The sequence below is a fragment of the Fusarium odoratissimum genome, assembly GCF_000260195.1.
Source record: "Fusarium odoratissimum NRRL 54006 unplaced genomic scaffold supercont1.2, whole genome shotgun sequence".
Classification (NCBI taxonomy): Eukaryota; Fungi; Ascomycota; class Sordariomycetes; order Hypocreales; family Nectriaceae; genus Fusarium; species Fusarium odoratissimum.
This window is the reverse complement of record NW_022158688.1, coordinates 2127192-2144741: the sequence shown is the minus strand read 5'-3', so window position 1 is coordinate 2144741 and position 17550 is coordinate 2127192. Positions and strand designations below refer to the sequence as shown.

The 17550-nt window shown below is 49.9% G+C and overlaps 8 protein-coding genes across 10 annotated transcripts; 4 read left to right on the top strand and 4 right to left on the bottom strand.

Moving 5' to 3' along the window:
• Positions 1-772: 772 nt before the first annotated feature.
• On the bottom strand, positions 773-2862 carry FOIG_02356 (palmitoyltransferase ERF2; the record flags this gene model as incomplete). The annotated part of the gene is made up of 2 exons (XM_031199649.1): positions 773-1546; positions 1600-2862. 2 exons carry the CDS (start codon positions 2860-2862, stop codon positions 773-775), a joined length of 2037 nt encoding a protein of 678 aa, XP_031071686.1.
• Positions 2863-3988: 1126 nt separating this feature from the next.
• FOIG_02355 (uncharacterized protein) lies at positions 3989-7111 on the top strand. The gene is made up of 3 exons (XM_031199648.1): positions 3989-4239; positions 4348-4399; positions 4458-7111. Exons 1-3 carry the CDS (start codon positions 4003-4005, stop codon positions 4679-4681), a joined length of 513 nt encoding a protein of 170 aa, XP_031071685.1. The 5' UTR covers positions 3989-4002; the 3' UTR covers positions 4682-7111.
• FOIG_02354 (uncharacterized protein) lies at positions 4081-7641 on the bottom strand. 3 transcript variants are annotated; one of them, XM_031199647.1, is made up of 4 exons: positions 7468-7641; positions 7273-7389; positions 4329-7219; positions 4081-4271 (listed from the first exon to the last, which is right to left on the bottom strand). In XM_031199647.1, the coding sequence occupies exon 3, from the start codon at positions 6597-6599 to the stop codon at positions 5163-5165; it is 1437 nt and encodes a 478-aa protein (XP_031071684.1). In that variant the 5' UTR covers positions 6600-7219; positions 7273-7389; positions 7468-7641; the 3' UTR covers positions 4081-4271; positions 4329-5162. The 3 variants fall into 3 exon arrangements, with proteins under 3 accessions (XP_031071684.1, XP_031071682.1, XP_031071683.1); XM_031199645.1 differs by having other exon boundaries at positions 7273-7641; XM_031199646.1 differs by having other exon boundaries at positions 4329-7389; positions 7468-7627.
• A 56-nt stretch (positions 7642-7697) lies between these two features.
• Positions 7698-10118, bottom strand: FOIG_02352 (uncharacterized protein). The gene is made up of 2 exons (XM_031199643.1): positions 8726-10118; positions 7698-8660 (listed from the first exon to the last, which is right to left on the bottom strand). Exons 1-2 carry the CDS (start codon positions 8801-8803, stop codon positions 8283-8285), a joined length of 456 nt encoding a protein of 151 aa, XP_031071680.1. The 5' UTR covers positions 8804-10118; the 3' UTR covers positions 7698-8282.
• Positions 8833-9783, top strand: FOIG_02353 (phosphoadenosine phosphosulfate reductase; the record flags this gene model as incomplete). The annotated part of the gene is made up of 1 exon (XM_031199644.1): positions 8833-9783. The coding sequence occupies one exon, from the start codon at positions 8833-8835 to the stop codon at positions 9781-9783; it is 951 nt and encodes a 316-aa protein (XP_031071681.1).
• A 135-nt stretch (positions 10119-10253) lies between the features above and the next one.
• FOIG_02351 (uncharacterized protein) lies at positions 10254-11976 on the top strand. The gene is made up of 2 exons (XM_031199642.1): positions 10254-10767; positions 10850-11976. The coding sequence occupies exons 1-2, from the start codon at positions 10333-10335 to the stop codon at positions 11345-11347; spliced, it is 933 nt and encodes a 310-aa protein (XP_031071679.1). The 5' UTR covers positions 10254-10332; the 3' UTR covers positions 11348-11976.
• Positions 10756-13418, bottom strand: FOIG_02350 (uncharacterized protein). The gene is made up of 3 exons (XM_031199641.1): positions 12083-13418; positions 11954-12011; positions 10756-11870 (listed from the first exon to the last, which is right to left on the bottom strand). Exons 1-3 carry the CDS (start codon positions 12127-12129, stop codon positions 11496-11498), a joined length of 480 nt encoding a protein of 159 aa, XP_031071678.1. The 5' UTR covers positions 12130-13418; the 3' UTR covers positions 10756-11495.
• A 685-nt stretch (positions 13419-14103) lies between these two features.
• On the top strand, positions 14104-17513 carry FOIG_02349 (uncharacterized protein). Its single transcript, XM_031199640.1, has one exon. The coding sequence runs from the start codon at positions 15369-15371 to the stop codon at positions 17223-17225; it is 1857 nt and encodes a 618-aa protein (XP_031071677.1). The 5' UTR covers positions 14104-15368; the 3' UTR covers positions 17226-17513.
• The last annotated feature ends 37 nt before the right edge of the window (positions 17514-17550 follow it).

Sequence of the window (17550 nt, the reverse complement as noted above, 5' to 3'; positions counted from 1 at the left end):
TACTGCTCCAGGAGAGGACAGTAGAAATAAGAAGGGGAAAAAAAAGAACAACAAAAACCAACGAGGCCCTTGAGGGAAAAATAGGTAGCGAGCGTAGAAAAAACGCTGCTTACGATGGATGTTAGGTAAAACAAAGCGACTTTCATAGGTTGGGCGCACTACTAAATTTCGGTTTGAAATTTTTCTTATCGCTAGCGGCGGTTGTCTTATCGCCATCCACTCGGAGACTCCGCCCCACTAAAGCCTATCCTTGTTTATTTCCACGTGCATTCCGGGGACTCATTTAGTGGACTCTTGATATGCGATTCTAGAGTTACCGATCTAGAGGCAACTTAAATGCATTCCCTATTTTGTCAGTTACTAATTCGATTAAAGTTCTGGACATCACTCACTCCATGTAAAGCAAAAATGGTGTGTGAGAAAAGTGAATCTAGTGGCTTAAACTGACTGGTATCTAAATAAGTCTCAGATATGTATCACAGCCAAGGCTCGTCTTCCCAGTCAATGCCCGCTCAACGCCCGTATGTCAGTGGCTATACCATAAGTTACCGACTTTTCCAGAGTCTGTGCTAAAAACAAAAGGGGAATGAATACATGAAATGTGGTCGACTAGTTAACATAAGGTAGGTAGGGTATAATAAAAGAAGAAAGAAACAGGCATCATATCATCCTGACCACCTCACATGATGAATACTTCCCAGAAGCTACGCCATCTTGAAAAAAAGAAAATACAATTACAATGCAAGAGTAAAATTCTACTTCAGTGCATCGGCTAATGACTCTGTTCACTTCTCAGAGCCACTGGGCCTTGGAAACCAGAACTTCCAGGGACGACGTCGTGCATTTCCAATCCCTGAGAGCTCGATCTCGGCCGCTTGTCTCTTCGAATGCCTAGGCGTTGGTCGCCTTCATGATAATGCGCTTTGAACTGATAATATGTGGGTTGTCGAGGGCGGCATAGAACAACAATAAAGTTCTTGAACATATTGGCCTGAGAGAATGCCCGGAAACGCTCCTTCTTAGCAAACTTGTGTGAGTTCATGTACTCTCTGGTCGTTTCGCCTCGCGCCATGAGGAAGATGTGATATCCCATCAAAGCAGCAGGATAAAGGAAGGAGATAAACCCAAGGAATACCAACGCAAAAGGAACTCGGAAGTGATCGATAGCTTTTCCGAATGAGACACCTTCACGATTCTTGTAAAGAAGAATCTGTGTAAGAGAAGTGGCGATGAGATAGGCCGCGAGGATAGTTGCGGATGTAACAAAGGTAAAGAAATATCGGTAGTTACGTTTCCCGACACAGTTGTTGAGCCACACGCAGTGATGATCATGGGTCTCAATACAGTTATCGCATAAGCGACAGTGGTGGGCACGGGGTGGCCGCCAGATATTGCATGTTCTACAGTGCTTAACCGGAACTTCCATTGCGGCTGTTGATGATTCGGCAGATTTTATCAATGCCCAATCTGTTGTGGGTGGGCTAAGTTGGAGAGGGTCGTCGTTGTCGTCGACAGGGGGGAACTGGTGAAGATTTCGTGGAAGAATCTGACAAGCATTAGCCGAAACACACCTTGATTTGAGCAAGAGATAAAACTTACCCCAGGATCCGTAACGGAGGCGTGGATGAATGAAGAGAAACATACATACGCAAGGTATGCAAACACAATAGGTATCGCAGGCGATACATGCTTCCATAACCAAGGTGCTTCAAAACCAAAGAACAGGGCGCAAGGAATGATGACAAAGATACCAGTCGCAATATTAACAGGTCTCCCTCTTGTGTTTTGCCAGCGACCACCGAGACAGAATACTGTGTTGCCATCGAAATACTGATGAACACGTCCGAGATCGGATTTCTGACTCGACTTATGAGGGACACGGGGATGACGTTCAGTATGAGAGTCTACAGGTCTGAACTGTGGTGAGGATGCGGACGAAGAGAGTTTCTCAGCTCCTTCGGTACTGCGATTCTGACTTTGCTGGCCTTCGTTACTTCGACCAGGCATGAGGAAGCTTGATCGAAACGACCGTGGAGATTTAATCGGGCTGGGCAGGTTGTGTAGGTCCTTATAACTCTTGTCCACAATGATGTTATGCTGAAAGTGACCTGTATCGGAAGTCTTGCCTTGTTGAAGAGGACGAACACTATCCGTCAAACTCCCCGCGGGATAATGGCCATGACTAGGGCTCGTATTCGCTGTTATTCTGTCCAAAGTTTCTTGTTCCGTCATTTCCGTGCCTCGGGATGGTGGAGATCGCATGTTTTCGTCATTGCTTGTTTGGCGCTGCAGTTGCGCAATCGGGTTCGATATGATACTTTGCCGTGTTTGACTACCGCTAGCTTCGCCGTGCTCATCGAATCTTTGTTGTGACGTTGGCGATGTTGGTGACGTTGGTGAGGTGGGAGACGCTGGCGACATTTGACTCATTGTAGATGGGCGATGCGATCCTCCTCTTTGCGCCTGTAATTTCTGCGAGCTCATGGGTCGGAAAAAGGCATGCGACTGCAACGATGGAACATGGCTTCTGCTTGATAAACTTGGCGCTTGACTTGTAGAACCGGCAGTCGAACTCTCGACACTCCCTCTCTTTGCTTGTACGCCAGAAAGATATGTCTTGTTACGCAAAGACTGACCCTGCCATGGACCCCTGGAAGATGCTCCCGTTCGTGCAGTATCAGGCCGGGAACCCATGTCCGCACTTCGAGGAATGCTCATTCTGTTCTTTTGCAACTCTGGCCCGTCCCCGTCCTCACTCGCGATGTCCGTCATTCGAGAAGAAATGATGCTCGGCGGCCGGGCCGCTTCGGAACGGGAATTATGTGGCGCTGAGAAGCCATCGTCATCGGATTTCGCGGCCATAGCGATGGCAATGTTGAGTAATGGTGTCGTTCGCAGTCGTCTACCTGGAGACGACTTTACAGGAAGTCTTGATCGAAATTAAGGGAACGTTGGCGCGAAAGGTCCAAGCTCAGCCTCTCATTCAGAGTCTCGTTAAATTCGTCGACTGGCCAGTGAATAGGTAGTGTCGAATGATATCCAAAAATGAAATCGGCACGGTCGGCAGGTTGGTCGCGTTACGCAGTACTGTACAAAGGAGCCAAATGAAGGGATGGAAGGACAGGGGTGAGAGGATACGGGTTTCGATCGTGGGAAAAGGAATTAGGAGAATGTGGTCGCGAGACGGATAGTTAAGCAAGGTAGGTAGGGAGCGCACAATTGGAGAGTAAACCAGTAAGTAAAAGAGAACGTAAAGGGCGGCCAGCAACGAAAAGAAAGGTGATGGATGGTGACAAGATGAGGAGGAGGTGTATGCTTGTTCCTTTTTCCTGTCCTGTCTTGTCCTTGTTCCGGCTCAGGACTGGTTTCTTTTTCCAAGCCCAGCCCAGTCCAGCCTCAGAAACCTTGGGCCCGAATCCTTAGGTAATTGGACGTTCGCGCTCTCCCAAGCTGTCCTCGGGCCCCTAGTAAGGGGCCAGGGGCTAACCTCAGGTCACTGGAGCCCCTGCTAGCGGCGCTGGTGTAAGGGCTGTCAAAGGTTGAGAACTCCATACGATAACTGATCACGGAAAGTAGAGATTGTTATGGCTGGACGCATACGCCGTAATCAAAATGCTCTGTACCTTTCTCATGCACAGAAAGACGCCACTTTCAACAGATTGTGGAAACCTTCTGCAGCAACCCGTTTCGTTGACGTTTGACAGCCAGTCCCAGAATAACTTCGGTTACGGTAGCTCAGTTAATAATGGTTGCATTCACTTAAAACTCGACCGAAGCCAGCTAAATTTACTAGTCTTGGCTTTAAGAGGTTGATATGATCGTCGCTGCATCACAATGAACGAATCTTTCATGCTTTAGCCAGGGACAAGAATGGTGGAAAGCCAGCTTGTGGCCTGGTTATCCAGGCATCATCGCTAGAAAGCTCTGGACTCAACTCAAGACGTCATTCCTTGTAAATCGTGATGTTGCACGTGACCTTCTCAGCTCCCCCGGCATTGGCCAATGATAGTGCACGCATTCATCGTAGCGACTGTCTCCGAAATCATACGAGAACTTCAAAGCTTCAACCACCTAAGAAAGCCCCGACGTAGAAACCCATTCTTCAACAGCACACAAAAGCACGTCGTCAAAATGGCCTCTCGCATCTCCCGCCGATTCCTCTCCACCACCGCCCGCCGCTTCCAGGAGCACCAGAAGGCTGAGCTCAAGAAGGAGTCTCGTCGCAACCCTGAGATTCTGGTGCGTCATAATGCCTCGGCCCACCCTTGGAACTATGCCCAGCCAAAACAATGAGCGACGGAAATGGACCACGAATTATGGTTGCTAACGTAGATGGATGATCTGTAGATTCTCGGTGGTGTTATGGTTGCTGCCCTTGGCGGTGCTGGCTACTACCTTGGTACGGAAATCAATTGATATGTCAAAACTGAAGCAATTGCTGACATCGCCATCTTCAGGCCGATCTCCTACTGGCGCTACCTCCGAGTCTCCCGTCACCATTGCTACTCACCCCTGGGAGAGCGGCAGCTCTGGCAAGTACCAGTACCACCCCGGCGGTGACCCCAACGCAGCTCCCAAGGACGCTCCCAGCGCTCTCAACGTTGTCGTCGTTCCCAACGTCACCCTTCCCGCCGAGCTTCATGAAAAGTACAACAAGTGGGGCAAGGACGGATACCCTTAAATCACGAGTTTGGAATGATGTTGGAGCTGGCTACATGAACAAGCATGTATTGTAGGGAATGGGGGGGGGAGCTTATGAGTTGGATCAGTCAGGTCTCTCACGCCCTGTGTAGAAAGAAGAAGGACAAAATGGGCTTGATCTAAGCAACCACCCATAGTTCACATACGACGCGCCGCGATTTTTCTTAGCTTTGTGTCTTTCAACTATAATTTGACTTGTCTCTGGCCTCATTGTGTCTGTGCCTGATCTCTGGCTCACGGGAATTGACCGGGCGAAAGGCTGGTCTGGATATGTTCACATGGGCTGCCAATCACACCAGTGACGTGGTATGATTCCACATACGTCACAAAATAACTCTTGTTTCTCGTTGCTTCTTGGTATCTCATCACTCACTACTACAACACCCGGCGTTCCTTGTAATATCCTAAACTCCTGTCTTCACCAGTCTTGTGACAACTTTGTCTGAACTCAATGCCGACAACTAAACAACCAACGCATCAATCTCTTCGGAAGTGAATCCAAGAAGGTACAAGAGATCCAAAAGACTCTCTCCGTTCAGGCGGGCGTTAGCTTCCATCTGAACACGAGGCTTTGCGTTCCATGCAACTCCCAGACCTGCCTCGTCCAGCATGAGCAAGTCGTTAGCGCCATCGCCAACAGCAATGACCTGACACAGATCAATGCCCTCCTTGGCAGCAATGTCAACGAGAAGATCCCTCTTCCGCTCCTTGCCGACAATGACCCCCTCAACCTCACCTGTGAACTTGCCGTCCTGAATAACGACATGGTTCGCGTGGGCGTAGTCAATGCCCAGTTGGCCAGCTAGCCATCCTGTCAAAGGCTGGAAACCGCCTGAGAGAACAGCTGTCTTGACACCCAGTCGCTTGAAGGCCTTGATCAACTCTGGTACGCCCTTGGTGACATCCAATACTGGCCGAAGGCCTTCGAACAGGTTGGCAGGGAGGCCCTTCAGAAGAGCAACTCGTTCGCGGAAAGAAGCCTCAAATTCCAGCTCGCCCATCATGGCACGGTGCGTGATCTCGGCAACTCGTGCAGCCAGATCTGGGGGATCCTTGACATGATCAGCCAAAAGGTCAATCACCTCTTGAGTGATGAGTGTGCTGTCCATGTCGAAAACCACAAGTCGAGGGTGGCGTCTCCACACTGTATCTCGCTGAAGGACCACATCGACGTTCCACTCCTGCTCAAATCGGTAGATCATCTCATGCTTTCTCAGGTCATCCAGGCTCAGATATTCGGGTGATGGCGTAGGAGAGAGCGTGAGCTCAACAATGCGCGGTTGCTCCTGGTTATCCAAACATCGATGAGAGGAGTGAGGCTCATCGGCGTCCTGAGGAAGAGGGAATGAAGACATGAGGTGGAGGAATGAGGTGATGCATAGAGGTGAGATATAGGAACCATAGATGTGGTCCAGCTGCTCTGACTCCTGAGTTGGCGGCTCCAGAGGATACTCATTGGGATCGGTTGTCGGGGCCAAGTTGGCGGGCAGAGACTCGTTACTGTCCGCAAAAGTGGTTTTGACGGGAGATCTGGAGCCCTGGTCCTCACCCCTTGGCTTATAGAAAAGGGTCGCGATAAGACGATCCGTCTTCTCACCAGCTCTAGGGGCACAATTGGGGTGAGAGTACGAGTGGCTCAGTCCACTGTCGACGACAGTAGGGGGGTTCTCCTCAGACGGGATGCCATTGAAGGGCAAGATAGGCCTTGTCTGGGGAACGGGTGAGTTGCTGGTGTCCTCTATAACGGTGTCAATGCCGTGGAACAGCTGATCCTGTCGAGCTGACTCGGGTCGAGGAGGGCGGTACTCCTGGTGATCACTAAGGTATGAGCTGCTCCTCGTGGAGCCCAGCTGCGGCCGTGTGACATTCTGTTTGGTGGGACTTGTCTGGTCTGCCATTGTGTTGACTGCCTGTTTGTGTGTGTACTGTACTTGCGTGCGTGCGCGGGGTGAGATTTGCTAACGTCTGATTGACTGGCTCTGACTGGTTCTGGTAATCAATAGCGTCAGGGAAGAGCTGAGATACGAGGTTTTAAGCCCAGAAAGGAGACTAAGAAATGTTTAAATCAACGTAGATAGGATAAGCGATGACGCGCAAGCGCCTATGGTACAGCGAGCAACGGACCCTAGAAGCTTGCGTTGAATCAATCTTCAAAGGTGAGAGGGTAGTGAGCGTAGGTTGTCTTTCGCCAGGGCACTTCTCTCCGTGTTTAGCCCCGCCAATGGCTCGTGCGACTTTGACCTTACGGCTTCTGCGGCTCCTGTCAGGCTTGGTCTAGGGTATGATTGGTGCAAATAAGCCCGCAGCCTCACGGGTTTTGTCATTTTGATGAAGACCTTCAATGAACCTGGAAAATCACGTGAGTTTAATTTAACATGTATGCAACTCTGATGAATTGTCTGTGGTAAAGCTCTGGAGGTCGTAGTTGTAGCCCACAGTTTGTCTTGCTGGAGTCCTGACTTTGGTCATCAAGTTAGCTCATTGGGTTGGCGCCATATGGCTCGGTTTTGATAGCAAACTGTATGTGTAAACTCATGAAGGAAACATTGAGATGATGAAGACTTGGCTCACCCAGGAGCGAAAATCAACAAAATTGTAGAGTACGGTCACATTGATAAAGCAATGACGCAAGCAACGAGCTGGGATTATGACGTAGCTTGAGATTAGGACCAGAGATCTCCACGTTAGCTTGATAAGTCAGCACGTTTGGCATTTCATTGTTAAACCCGTATTAGTGAGCACTCAACTATCGGGACACGGCCTAACCTTAATCCCTCGTGCGAATAGTCCCGAAGAGGAGAAAAAATTGTTTAAACTGGAGCCAGGCACAACGGCAGTCGCACGGTTCCTCGGTACCGATGTTCCGAACCTCATATTGACAAAGACCGACTGCCGCACCGGCTGCCCGCCTTTGAAGCACGTCTTTTTGGGAGCATGTACGACGCCGGCATAATTTTATAACTGGAATTTAACTTGTTCGTTGTGCGTTCATACGGGTTGGAATACAGGCATCGAGCTGTCGGCCCGCATGAAGCCTAACTCAAAAAGTCATCAACAACTTTGATATCATCGATCTCAGGATGTGACAACACAATGGCTCATTCTTGCGACGGAGATACATACATACATCGAGTGACACACTATCATCGTAAACGGAAAGCATATTCGCTTCCTCCGGGGATACTAGAATTTCGCAACCCAAGCCAAAATGACATGATCGCGGGGAACCTGCCCTCGTGCTCATAATCATGCAATGGCCCTAGTCAGTCATTGACTCCATCTGATCTCGCCAATCCAATACATCCCCAGATCTAGATAACATGGGATTCGACTTTGATTGCGAGATGAGCCAGATAAAGACCATATAATTTCTAAGCGATGCTTATAGAACCTTCTGCTCGCATGATGATGATAACCTCCAACCTCCGGGGTTGCCGCTACCTATAGTCCCACCGAAGAAAAGGCCCAATGGACCTCCGGCTCGGCGGCTGTATCGAAGTTATGTCGTTGTCCGGGATGAGGTGAGGCAAAACAAGTCCCATCTGCTGGGCGCCATTTCAGGGCTTTGGTCCATAGGCCAATCAGGCTTTGTCCTGAGCGTGGCGCCCCCATCGCGAAAGGTATAGCGTCGATGTCGTGATCAGTCTCAGTTGCAACTCATAGTCGTTAATCCTCATGGCGGCGATTGCGCAATTGCAGCTCCCCATCTTTTTCCACGTCCTGGGCTCGTCACAGGCAGAATACTCTCGGGTTCGGACGATGTCCTTGCACATTACTAAGGACGCCCTTGATCGGGGGCACAGCGGGCGGTCGCCCGGACATAGCTTGTAAATCCCATACAACTCAGCACGTCTCTTCCCTCTCCGTCTCCCTCTCTCTTGACTTAACTTAAGAATTTGACTGTCCTCGTTCATTATCGTGTTCGTCATCTCGTCTTTCCAGTGCTTTAAAATCCTGCTCTATAATCAAATCAGCACAGTATCTGCGTCATCAACTCGACTAGAGCCTCTTCACTCTACGTTACCTTTGGCTGCCGATTAGATATAACTGGGATACGCTCCTCACCTATCCCAGCTTTCAACAAGTCCAAGTAACAACTCATCTTCGAAACACCATCACCGCGTCTTGAACATGCCTGCCTTCATCTCCCAAACATCCTCGCAGGTGTCACTCACCGACATCAAGCTTGAGTGCGAGTCAGGCTATGTCTCTGGACAAAACTCAGAATACTCGTCACCATCATCATCAACCACTCTACCCCAGGTCTCTCTCACCAAGGCCCACATCAATCATCTCAACAACATGCTCGAGGATATGCACCCCATGGACATACTTCGATTCTGCAAGGTCATGTTCCCTAACCTGTACCAATCGACTGCCTTTGGCTTGACCGGTCTCGCAACCATGGACATGCTCTCCAAGATCCAGAAGGAGCACCCAAACTCTCCCACTGTCGACCTCATCTTCTTGGATACCTTGTACCACTTCAAGGAGACATACGACCTTGTCGACCGAGTCAAGGAGCGATACCCTAACGTCCCTGTCCACATCTTTAAGCCCGATGGCGTCAACACTACCGAAGAGTTCGAGGACATGTACGGAAAGGAGATGTGGAACACCGCCAGTGAGATGTATGACTGGATTGCCAAGGTCGAGCCTCTCCAGCGAGCTTATGATGAGCTCAAGGTTGCTGCCGTCCTCAACGGTCGTCGACGATCTCAGGGTGCTGCCCGTGGATCCATCCCCATCATCGAAGTTGACGATGAGCGTGGTGTTGTCAAGATCAACCCTCTGGCCACTTGGTCCTTCAAGCAGGTCAACAACTACATCAAGGAGAACAATGTTCCCTACAACGCTCTCCTCGACCAAGGCTACAAGTCCATCGGCGACTGGCACTCTACTGCCCCCGTCAAGGAGGGTGAAGACGAGCGAGCTGGCCGATGGAAGGGCCAAGACAAGACTGAGTGTGGTATCCACAACAAGAAGTCTCGATACGCCGAGTTCGTTGCTATGATGGAGCGCAAGCAACAAGAGGAGAAGCTTGCTGCTGCTCTCGAGAAAGTGGCTCTGCCCACCGTATGAGTGCACTTGCACCCAGACAACCACTTATCTTTGATGACTTAATGATTGAGGCATTATGCGAGGCGTTTAAGGAGATAAGCTGGCTCAGCAGTTATCGTGACTGAGCCGAATGGAGCTTTTGGTATTTCGGGAATCATTGAACGGCGTTAGGAAAAATACAGGAAGCTGGGTGCAATGGAGGAATAGCAAGCACATGACTGAGCAGATAGATCTGTCGCAGGCTGCAGACAGAACAATAAATGAAAGAATCAACCAAACTTCTCAAATGTGTCTTTGATAGTGAGATCTGCGATATCAATTATGAGAAATGAGGTCAAATGTCAATGGTAATCAGGATCACGAGGTTGGAGCCACAATGATAAGCTACCTACCCCGCGTTAAGACATGAGTTTTCGAGCTAACAAAACATCACATCCCCACTGCCAGATTCTGATATCGTCTTATCTGAGCCCTTTGACCTACCCTTTAGTGCTACCTACAACTGTCCATCGTGACCTTTTTCAGCCTCGCGCCACTGTTAACAAATAAAAAGTCTTGCCTCTTGCCAATATGCAGGAACTCGCTTCTTCTCCGCCCGCTTTTGTTGAAAGAAAGAGAAAGATTCTCGAACAACTTGCAATTCCAGATACAGAATACACGGATGCTTCACCGAAAGGCTCTATAGATGAGGGCATCAGGGATCTCATTGATGAAATCAACCAACAATCCGGATTTGTCACTACTAGCAGCTGTGCAGGCCGTGTCAGCGTTTTTCTTGAAGGGCGGAGAGTTGCTGACACTGAAGGAGAAGATGAACAGGTAGCAGGTGTTGGTGGAAAAGGCGCTGGGGGAGCTTGGCTGTTCGTTTCCCATGATCCAGTACCTGACAAGAGTGGAAGTACAGACTGGAGCAGTTTATTTGGACTCCAGAAATGTACAGAGGCACAGGAGACATCTGGAGAACCGAAAGAGAGAAGACTTGTTCACTTCAAGTACGAGGCAATGGTAAGCAGAAATTGTGCTGTATCGAATATAGCGGAAAGGCATTATATAATACAAAGAACATTCATACTGAGATATTACGTAGATCCTCCACGTCCTCACAGCATCACCGGAACATGCTCAACTACTTCTGCGCTGCGGCCTACAGGCAGGGTTTCGTGAGTCGGGTGCCCTCAATATCATCCCGAATGGCAAGGATGCTGCCACTCCTATGGTGGCTATACGGACAATGGGACTTGCCTTTGAGTCTCTCATCGGGCAGCAAGTTGACGGCCATCGGCAACGCATAGTCTCACCCGAGTACCTCCAGACCCTCGTCCAGATTGCCAATGAGCGTTTTATCGAGAATAAGAAGCGCATTGAACGCTTCCAAAACGCCTTCAGAGACGCTATCTCTGCTCCAGTACCACGTCTAAACCCTGAAGGACAAGAATGGGAGGACGCTGCAGCGAGAAGAGAAAGGAAGCGTGCTGAGGGCCTGCGAAAGAAAGCCGAGCTGAAAGCCAAGCAAGAGACAGAACCAGAATCAGACCGCGCCAAATCAGGAAAGGAGGAAGACGCAGGACTCCTCTTTGAGATATAAGTTGTACACTTTGATTCCTCAACCTAGTTTTTCCCGCTACCAATGCCGTAATGTACACGTGCGTACCTGTCTGGGCATACCAGAGCCCATCACCTCTATATCTCTATAGAATCAGTCCCCATTCCCATTATCAGTTTTCCTTCTCTCTCTACGAGACGACCTTCTCGACCCAGCTCTTCTCAAGTTTCTTAACTTCGGCCTTGAAGTTCTCCACCTCCTGCCAGCAGTCGAGCGGCCGTCGGTCGTGCTCCCGCAGACATCGAATGACTTCATTGCGTGCTCCCTCAACGCTCTCGGGCAGAGGACGCACTTGCTTGCGTGACTCGAGCTTCTCACGCATGGCTTCAATCTCCTTGCTGACGGTGTACTGGCTCGTGCTGTTGTCATCTTTGAAATCGGCGCTGGCGAGTTTCTCGTGTGCTATTTTGAGAGCTTCGGCTTCTTTCTGCTGTAGCTTCTTGAGCTCCTCGGCCACGCGGGCCTGGATCTGGAGCTCGACTATCTTGGAACGAGAGGCATCGGTCTATTTAGAATCAAGAGAACGTGCATTAGCTTCGGTTGACGCTCGTGGAGAATATACTAGTAAGTCGATGCGGGTAGAAGTACCTCATTGCTGGATTGTAGTGAATCAACGAGATCTTGTGACAGTCCGTTAGGCGCTGAGCTGTTTATTGGCAAGCTGTTAGTCACTGATCGGAATATAGTAGCATACCCTCCATAACTGGATTAACTTACGCCTTCCACACATGTGAGGAGATTGGTTTCGACTCGCTGGAACCCATTGTGTCGACCGCAATGGCTGTACAACCGATGTTCAATGCCCGGCTCGTGATAGCCTTCCTGGAAATTTCCGGCGTTATTCGGGTGCGTCACGGAGCGGCGATCCGTGGCTGCCTGAGGTTGCGAATTCATCCCGTCAAGCGACGCCTCGTGTGGCGCTTGAGTGTGGCGCCTCACCTGCGACCGAGAATACGGTCACCGAAACTATTACACCACACGCCACTTGTATTGTAATTAATGCATGACATTGATCAAGGAGGCTTGACACAGGACGATGTCCGTGCTACTTGCGATGATGATTCAACAAACATGCCACTATCGGCAATCTATCTTCCCACAAACAGTGACAAACTCACAACACCGGCCAAGCCCGCGCTTATTACGATCTGATGTTGGGGTAACATGGCCTGTTCCAAGATCATAGCGATTTACAGAAGCCAATGCCTGCCGATGCAAAGAATGGCAATGTCACGGCGACCCAGCTTACGAAGTCCTGCTGTAAGGTCGCGGCTTGACTGGCCGATAGGATTCAAGGATTAACGCAAGCATCAGGTTCAGGACAATCTCCTCAAGGGGCCTTGAGGTTTCCATTTCTAGAATCGAGATAGCGCCCGCTCGTGGGGCTGTATACATCGGATGTAGCTTACCAAGGCGTCGGAAGCGAGCATTCAGGCACTAGATAATTTTATCTGTGACGCCAAGACAGTTGACTTGATAACAATGTGCGCCAAAGGATCAAGAGCCTCGTGGGCCTGGATATCCAGCGGTCATTTTTCCGTTATCATGCTAGACGGCGGACAGGCTAGCTGGGCCGCAGGATCAAACTGACGTCGAAACAGAATTCCATCAACCACAGAACGAGAAAATATGAAGATTGCGGGCCGCGTCTGACCCTTGGCAATGATGTTTGCAGGGAGCATCTTTGAATACCTTGTCTCTTGAGGCTTTTGGTCCGCATTGGCAATCTGTTGTGCTAAGCGAGGAGACGAAGCCTTGAGTTGAAAAGTCTTGGTGAAGTATGGGAGCTGCCATCATGGTTGTGGTTCATGGCATGACAGATGCCCCTCATGGTTTGCCGTCTAAGCCGTAGGATGTTTCAGTCAGCCCATTTTCATCCACTCTGAGCAGGATTGCGTCAGAGGAACAATGAGACGAGAAACTAGAAACCGATGCGTTTATCCAAACATCAAACAGGAAACATTTTGTCGTCTGGAAACGTGTCGCGGCGGTGCTGAACTTGAGCTTGTGATACGAGAGCGAGCGTTCCTGACCGGATGCCTCTGAGAGAATGAGTCGTTGGCGGCAATGCTGCGGGGCATTGAGTGGCTACGAAGCGCTGTAAGTGCTCAAGTGCCCACATTCTTGCAGCAGGTCTGGCCTTTGACAGCCAGTCCACCCCTGAAGAGTTGGAGCAGAAAACTTGGAGTTTCCCATTCGCCATTCCAAAAGGGGGCCTGGGTGGTCCCCTGAGCAAGGGCCAGCAAGTGGCTGGTTTCAGAAGCATTGAGTTACCAGGATCTGCCAACAAGCAGCCACTAAATAATGTTCCTTTTCCGCCGGAGGCCTAATTCTGAGATCTGCTAGCGACATCTCTCGCCCAATTGGCCATATCTTGCGAAGCCACGCCGTTGCTGGGAGTGCCCCTGCCGTGCTGCAGCTGATGGAGGCTTTTTAGAGTCAGGTGCTAAAGTTCCTAGGCACTTGTGTAAGATGCGCTTAAACGCTCGTGGTTCGTTGTGCCATGAATCTTGTAGCTCTTGTATTGTAAGACATCGGAAGACGTAGTGTAATGCGCGGTCCAACCAGATCGATATGGATTGAATTCTCGGCTTTACGGCTCATAGCTGGAAACAGCACGCCCTGCAGGGGGTCCCAGTTATATCCATCCATCCAGACTCTGCGGTGCCGAGCCTAGAAGTCTGTAAGGGGCTCCTTGTGATAGAGACGAACAGGGAGGGGATCCTCTGCCATGCCATGCCCTGCTGTGCGAGTAAATTCTTTCAGCGCCAAGACGAGTTGTACACAGCCTTTTCGGCTAAGTTGAATGCTGATTGCCCACTGTATCTGGGCTGACAAGTCAAGTGGCGGACTAACTTGAGCTGGGGGGACCCGTTTACAATTACATATTATCACAACGTCTGCTCCGCTGGGCTTCATGTATTGCCTCTTCATTCCTCTTGGTCTTTGCTTCGTGCCGTTTACGGTGGTTTTTTTTTCCCCCTGTTTTATTTTTATTTTTGTCTTCTTTCGTCCTCTGGACCATTGAAACATTCTTAGCTGAGGCTGGCCACTCTCTACCTCAATCCGCCTGACAAGACTGCTTTCGTCACTGTCGACCACTGTTCACCGGTTCTCGCCCTCGTGTTTGTCTCTGCTTGGGGTTTCGAGTCTCAGAACAGGTTGAAACATTGAAAAACAACCGTTTCCCGCTTGGCTTCGATTGTCATTGTTTCCTCCGGTCGATCATTCATTATTTGGGTATTGTCTTGTGTGTTGCGACAAAGCGCCTCAATTCCTACCTCAATTATTCCATTCACTATCATTCTACTCGCGCAAGCGCCCAAACGTCAACGTCGATCGTCTTAAACGCCTGCCTTTATCGATTGGCCTGTGTCTCAATTCGCCCTTGCCCTTCACTTACTCGCGGCAATTGACATCGACCCGTTCTTTACCGCTGATCCAAATCCGCCCAAAGTTGGAGATCGTCAGCCTGGCCTGCTTTCTTTCCAACTGCAACTGGGAACATCATCACCTTGTGGACGAGGTGAAGACGACTTGGACTTCCTACGTCATTGAGAACTGCCTTGTAGCGACAGTGATCAATACCCAAGTCAGCCTTGTTCTCCGCGGATCGTTTATTGTTCTTTGCCTTCGCGCTGCGTTACATTTTGTGTTGAACACACCTTCACCAGCACCAAATCTCCCAAGTCACCACTGAACATCTCGCTCGCCGATCACGATTTATCGACACAAGCGCCAAGTCAATCATTTGTTTACCATCATGTTCTGACACCAAAGAGCGAACACAAGGAGGAACAGCATACACCTACTTTCTTTAAAACCACCACTGACCTCTTGACTCTTATTCGGGACCTTTTGTTCGTCGCACAATTATATTGTCCATCATTCATTCACAGCGAACTGCGAATTCTCCCTCTTTATTCGCCCAAAGAACCGGATAAAAAGAAGCCGACTCTCATTTCCTACTACACTTGCTCCCAGAGAGCAACTACTTAACAAGATGGATTTCACACGGCGCAGGATCGCCGATATCAGCTCATACATACCAACATCAACCCTCAAATCTCGTGGCGAAGCCGTTCCTGCAGATGCTGAGGCAACTCCAAACTATCACTCAAATCTCGATGGTGTAAACCAACCTATGAATTTACTTTTTAAAGATGCCTTGTGGTGGACCTTGGGCATCATGGCCCTTGTTGTTCTGTCCATCAGAATAATTGAGATCCTGTGGATGAGACTCCGACAGGTGTCTGCCATGAACGTGTCCGGCTCCAAACAAGCGTACTGGAGGATATCTCAATGGAGCTGGATGCCAAACGTCAAGAAGAACCTCATATACGCTCCTCTGTGGAACAAACGTCACAACCGAGAGTTCAAGCTATCCTCTGCTATTAGCATGGGAACCCTTCCTTCGCGACTTCACTTCATCATCCTCTTCATCTACCTGGGCAGCAACTTCGCCTATATGTTCGTCCTCAACTGGCACAATGAGAACAAGCTTGCTTTCTGTGCCGAGTTACGAGGCCGCTCAGGAACCTTGGCGCTTGTCAACATGGTGCCCTTAATTATTTTCGCTGGGCGCAACAACCTCCTCATTGGCCTGCTCAAGATCAGTTTTGACACCTACAATCTTCTACATCGATGGATGGGTCGTATTGTGGTCCTCGAGTCTATTATCCACACTATCGCCTGGCTCATTGTCGCCGTGGATGACTTGGGTTGGGGTGGTGTTGGCCATAAACTTTCCCATGGACTTTTTGAAGGCTCGGGAGCCGTTGGCACGGTTGCTATGACCTTCCTCCTTCTGCTTTCCGTTTCGCCTTTGCGTCATGCCTTTTACGAGACTTTCCTCAACGTTCACATTGTCCTAGCCTTCGTTGCCTTCGTCGCTACGTGGATTCACTGTGCTTCGTCTGCACTCAAAGGTGGCCTACCTCAACTTCCCTGGATCATGGCCATCATGGCCATCTGGTTCGCCGACCGCCTCGCTCGTATGCTCCGGATTGTCTTTGTCAACTGGTCTTCCAAGGGATGGACTGATGCGGTGTGCGAGGCTATGCCCGGCAACGTCACTCGAGTCACCCTCCACTTACCCCGATATGTCGATATTGAGCCTGGCACTCACGCATACCTACGCTTTTGGGGTCTTTGTGCCTGGGAGAGCCATCCTTTCTCTATCTGCTGGGTCAATCATGTTCGTGATAACAGCTTACCAATTGCGGAAAAGGATCCTCTCCACGCAGTCGACAGGTCAACCATGACTACTACAGTGTCTTTCCTGATTGGAGCCCAGACAGGTTTCACTAAGAAGCTCTTCGACCGTGCCTCCAGATGCCCGCGAGGTCTCCGCATCAAGGCTGCGATGGAAGGTCCCTACGCCGGACATAACAGCCTTGATTCATATGGCCATGCAGTCCTCTTTGCCGGCTCGACTGGAATTACTCACCAAATCTCGTACATTCGCCATCTCCTCGAAGGATACAACCAGGGCACTACTGCTGCTCGACGCATCACACTTGTCTGGATTATCCGCGAATACGAATCTCTCGAGTGGGTGCGGCCCTACATGGATACGATTCTTCGTATTCCAAACCGAAAAGACATACTCCGCATCCAGATCTTCGTCACCCGTCCTCAGAACCCACGCGATATTGTCAGTGCTAGCGCCACGGTGCGTATGTTCCCAGGACGGCCAAACGTTCCCCTCATCCTGGCCCGAGAGGTGCAAGAGCAGATGGGTGCCATGTGCGTCACAGTCTGTGGCCCTGGTGCTCTTGCTGATGATGTTCGGGGTGCTGCCCGAGCAGTGCAGGGCTCAACCGTGGTGGACTTTGTAGAAGAAAGCTTTACGTGGTAAACTGCAACGAGAGTGGTGGAAGTAATCAAGAGGTTTCCGTTCGAACTGTACATACTTACGGCAAGTGGGGGTTATTTCATGGAGGGAGGTTGATATCATGGACAATCATAGCGTAAAAGCGTTTCCATAAAGCGATCGTATTATTAGAGATCTTAAGAGAACTATCACTGGGACGAACCACATTTTTGTTTATATTAGTGACATGTTTAACTATAATCCAGGACGTGGGAACACCATGTACTTATTACCATACCCGGTCCCTTAATTGATGAGGCTCAGGCAAACCTAAGGTAGCACATGTGATTTCCACCCAATTAAGGTTCCG

Excerpts from the sequence above, each read along its gene's own strand:
- FOIG_02355 (XM_031199648.1), top strand. The coding sequence starts at position 4,003 with ATGATAGTGCACGCATTCATCGTAGCGACTGTCTCCGAAATCATACGA. Across the intron at positions 4,240-4,347 it reads GTCGCAACCCTGAGATTCTG|ATTCTCGGTGGTGTTATGGT; the intron begins GTGCGTCATAAT and ends GATGATCTGTAG. Across the intron at positions 4,400-4,457 it reads CGGTGCTGGCTACTACCTTG|GCCGATCTCCTACTGGCGCT; the intron begins GTACGGAAATCA and ends CGCCATCTTCAG.
- FOIG_02354 (XM_031199645.1), bottom strand. The coding sequence starts at position 6,599 with ATGGCAGACCAGACAAGTCCCACCAAACAGAATGTCACACGGCCGCAG.
- FOIG_02352 (XM_031199643.1), bottom strand. The coding sequence starts at position 8,803 with ATGAGTTGTTACTTGGACTTGTTGAAAGCTGGGATAGGTGAGGAGCGT. Across the intron at positions 8,661-8,725 it reads TATCTAATCGGCAGCCAAAG|AGCAGGATTTTAAAGCACTG; the intron begins GTAACGTAGAGT and ends ATTTGATTATAG.
- FOIG_02351 (XM_031199642.1), top strand. The coding sequence starts at position 10,333 with ATGCAGGAACTCGCTTCTTCTCCGCCCGCTTTTGTTGAAAGAAAGAGA. Across the intron at positions 10,768-10,849 it reads ACTTCAAGTACGAGGCAATG|ATCCTCCACGTCCTCACAGC; the intron begins GTAAGCAGAAAT and ends GATATTACGTAG.
- FOIG_02350 (XM_031199641.1), bottom strand. The coding sequence starts at position 12,129 with ATGGGTTCCAGCGAGTCGAAACCAATCTCCTCACATGTGTGGAAGGC. Across the intron at positions 12,012-12,082 it reads TCCTCACATGTGTGGAAGGC|CTCAGCGCCTAACGGACTGT; the intron begins GTAAGTTAATCC and ends GCCAATAAACAG. Across the intron at positions 11,871-11,953 it reads CACTACAATCCAGCAATGAG|ACCGATGCCTCTCGTTCCAA; the intron begins GTACTTCTACCC and ends GATTCTAAATAG.
- FOIG_02349 (XM_031199640.1), top strand. The coding sequence starts at position 15,369 with ATGGATTTCACACGGCGCAGGATCGCCGATATCAGCTCATACATACCA.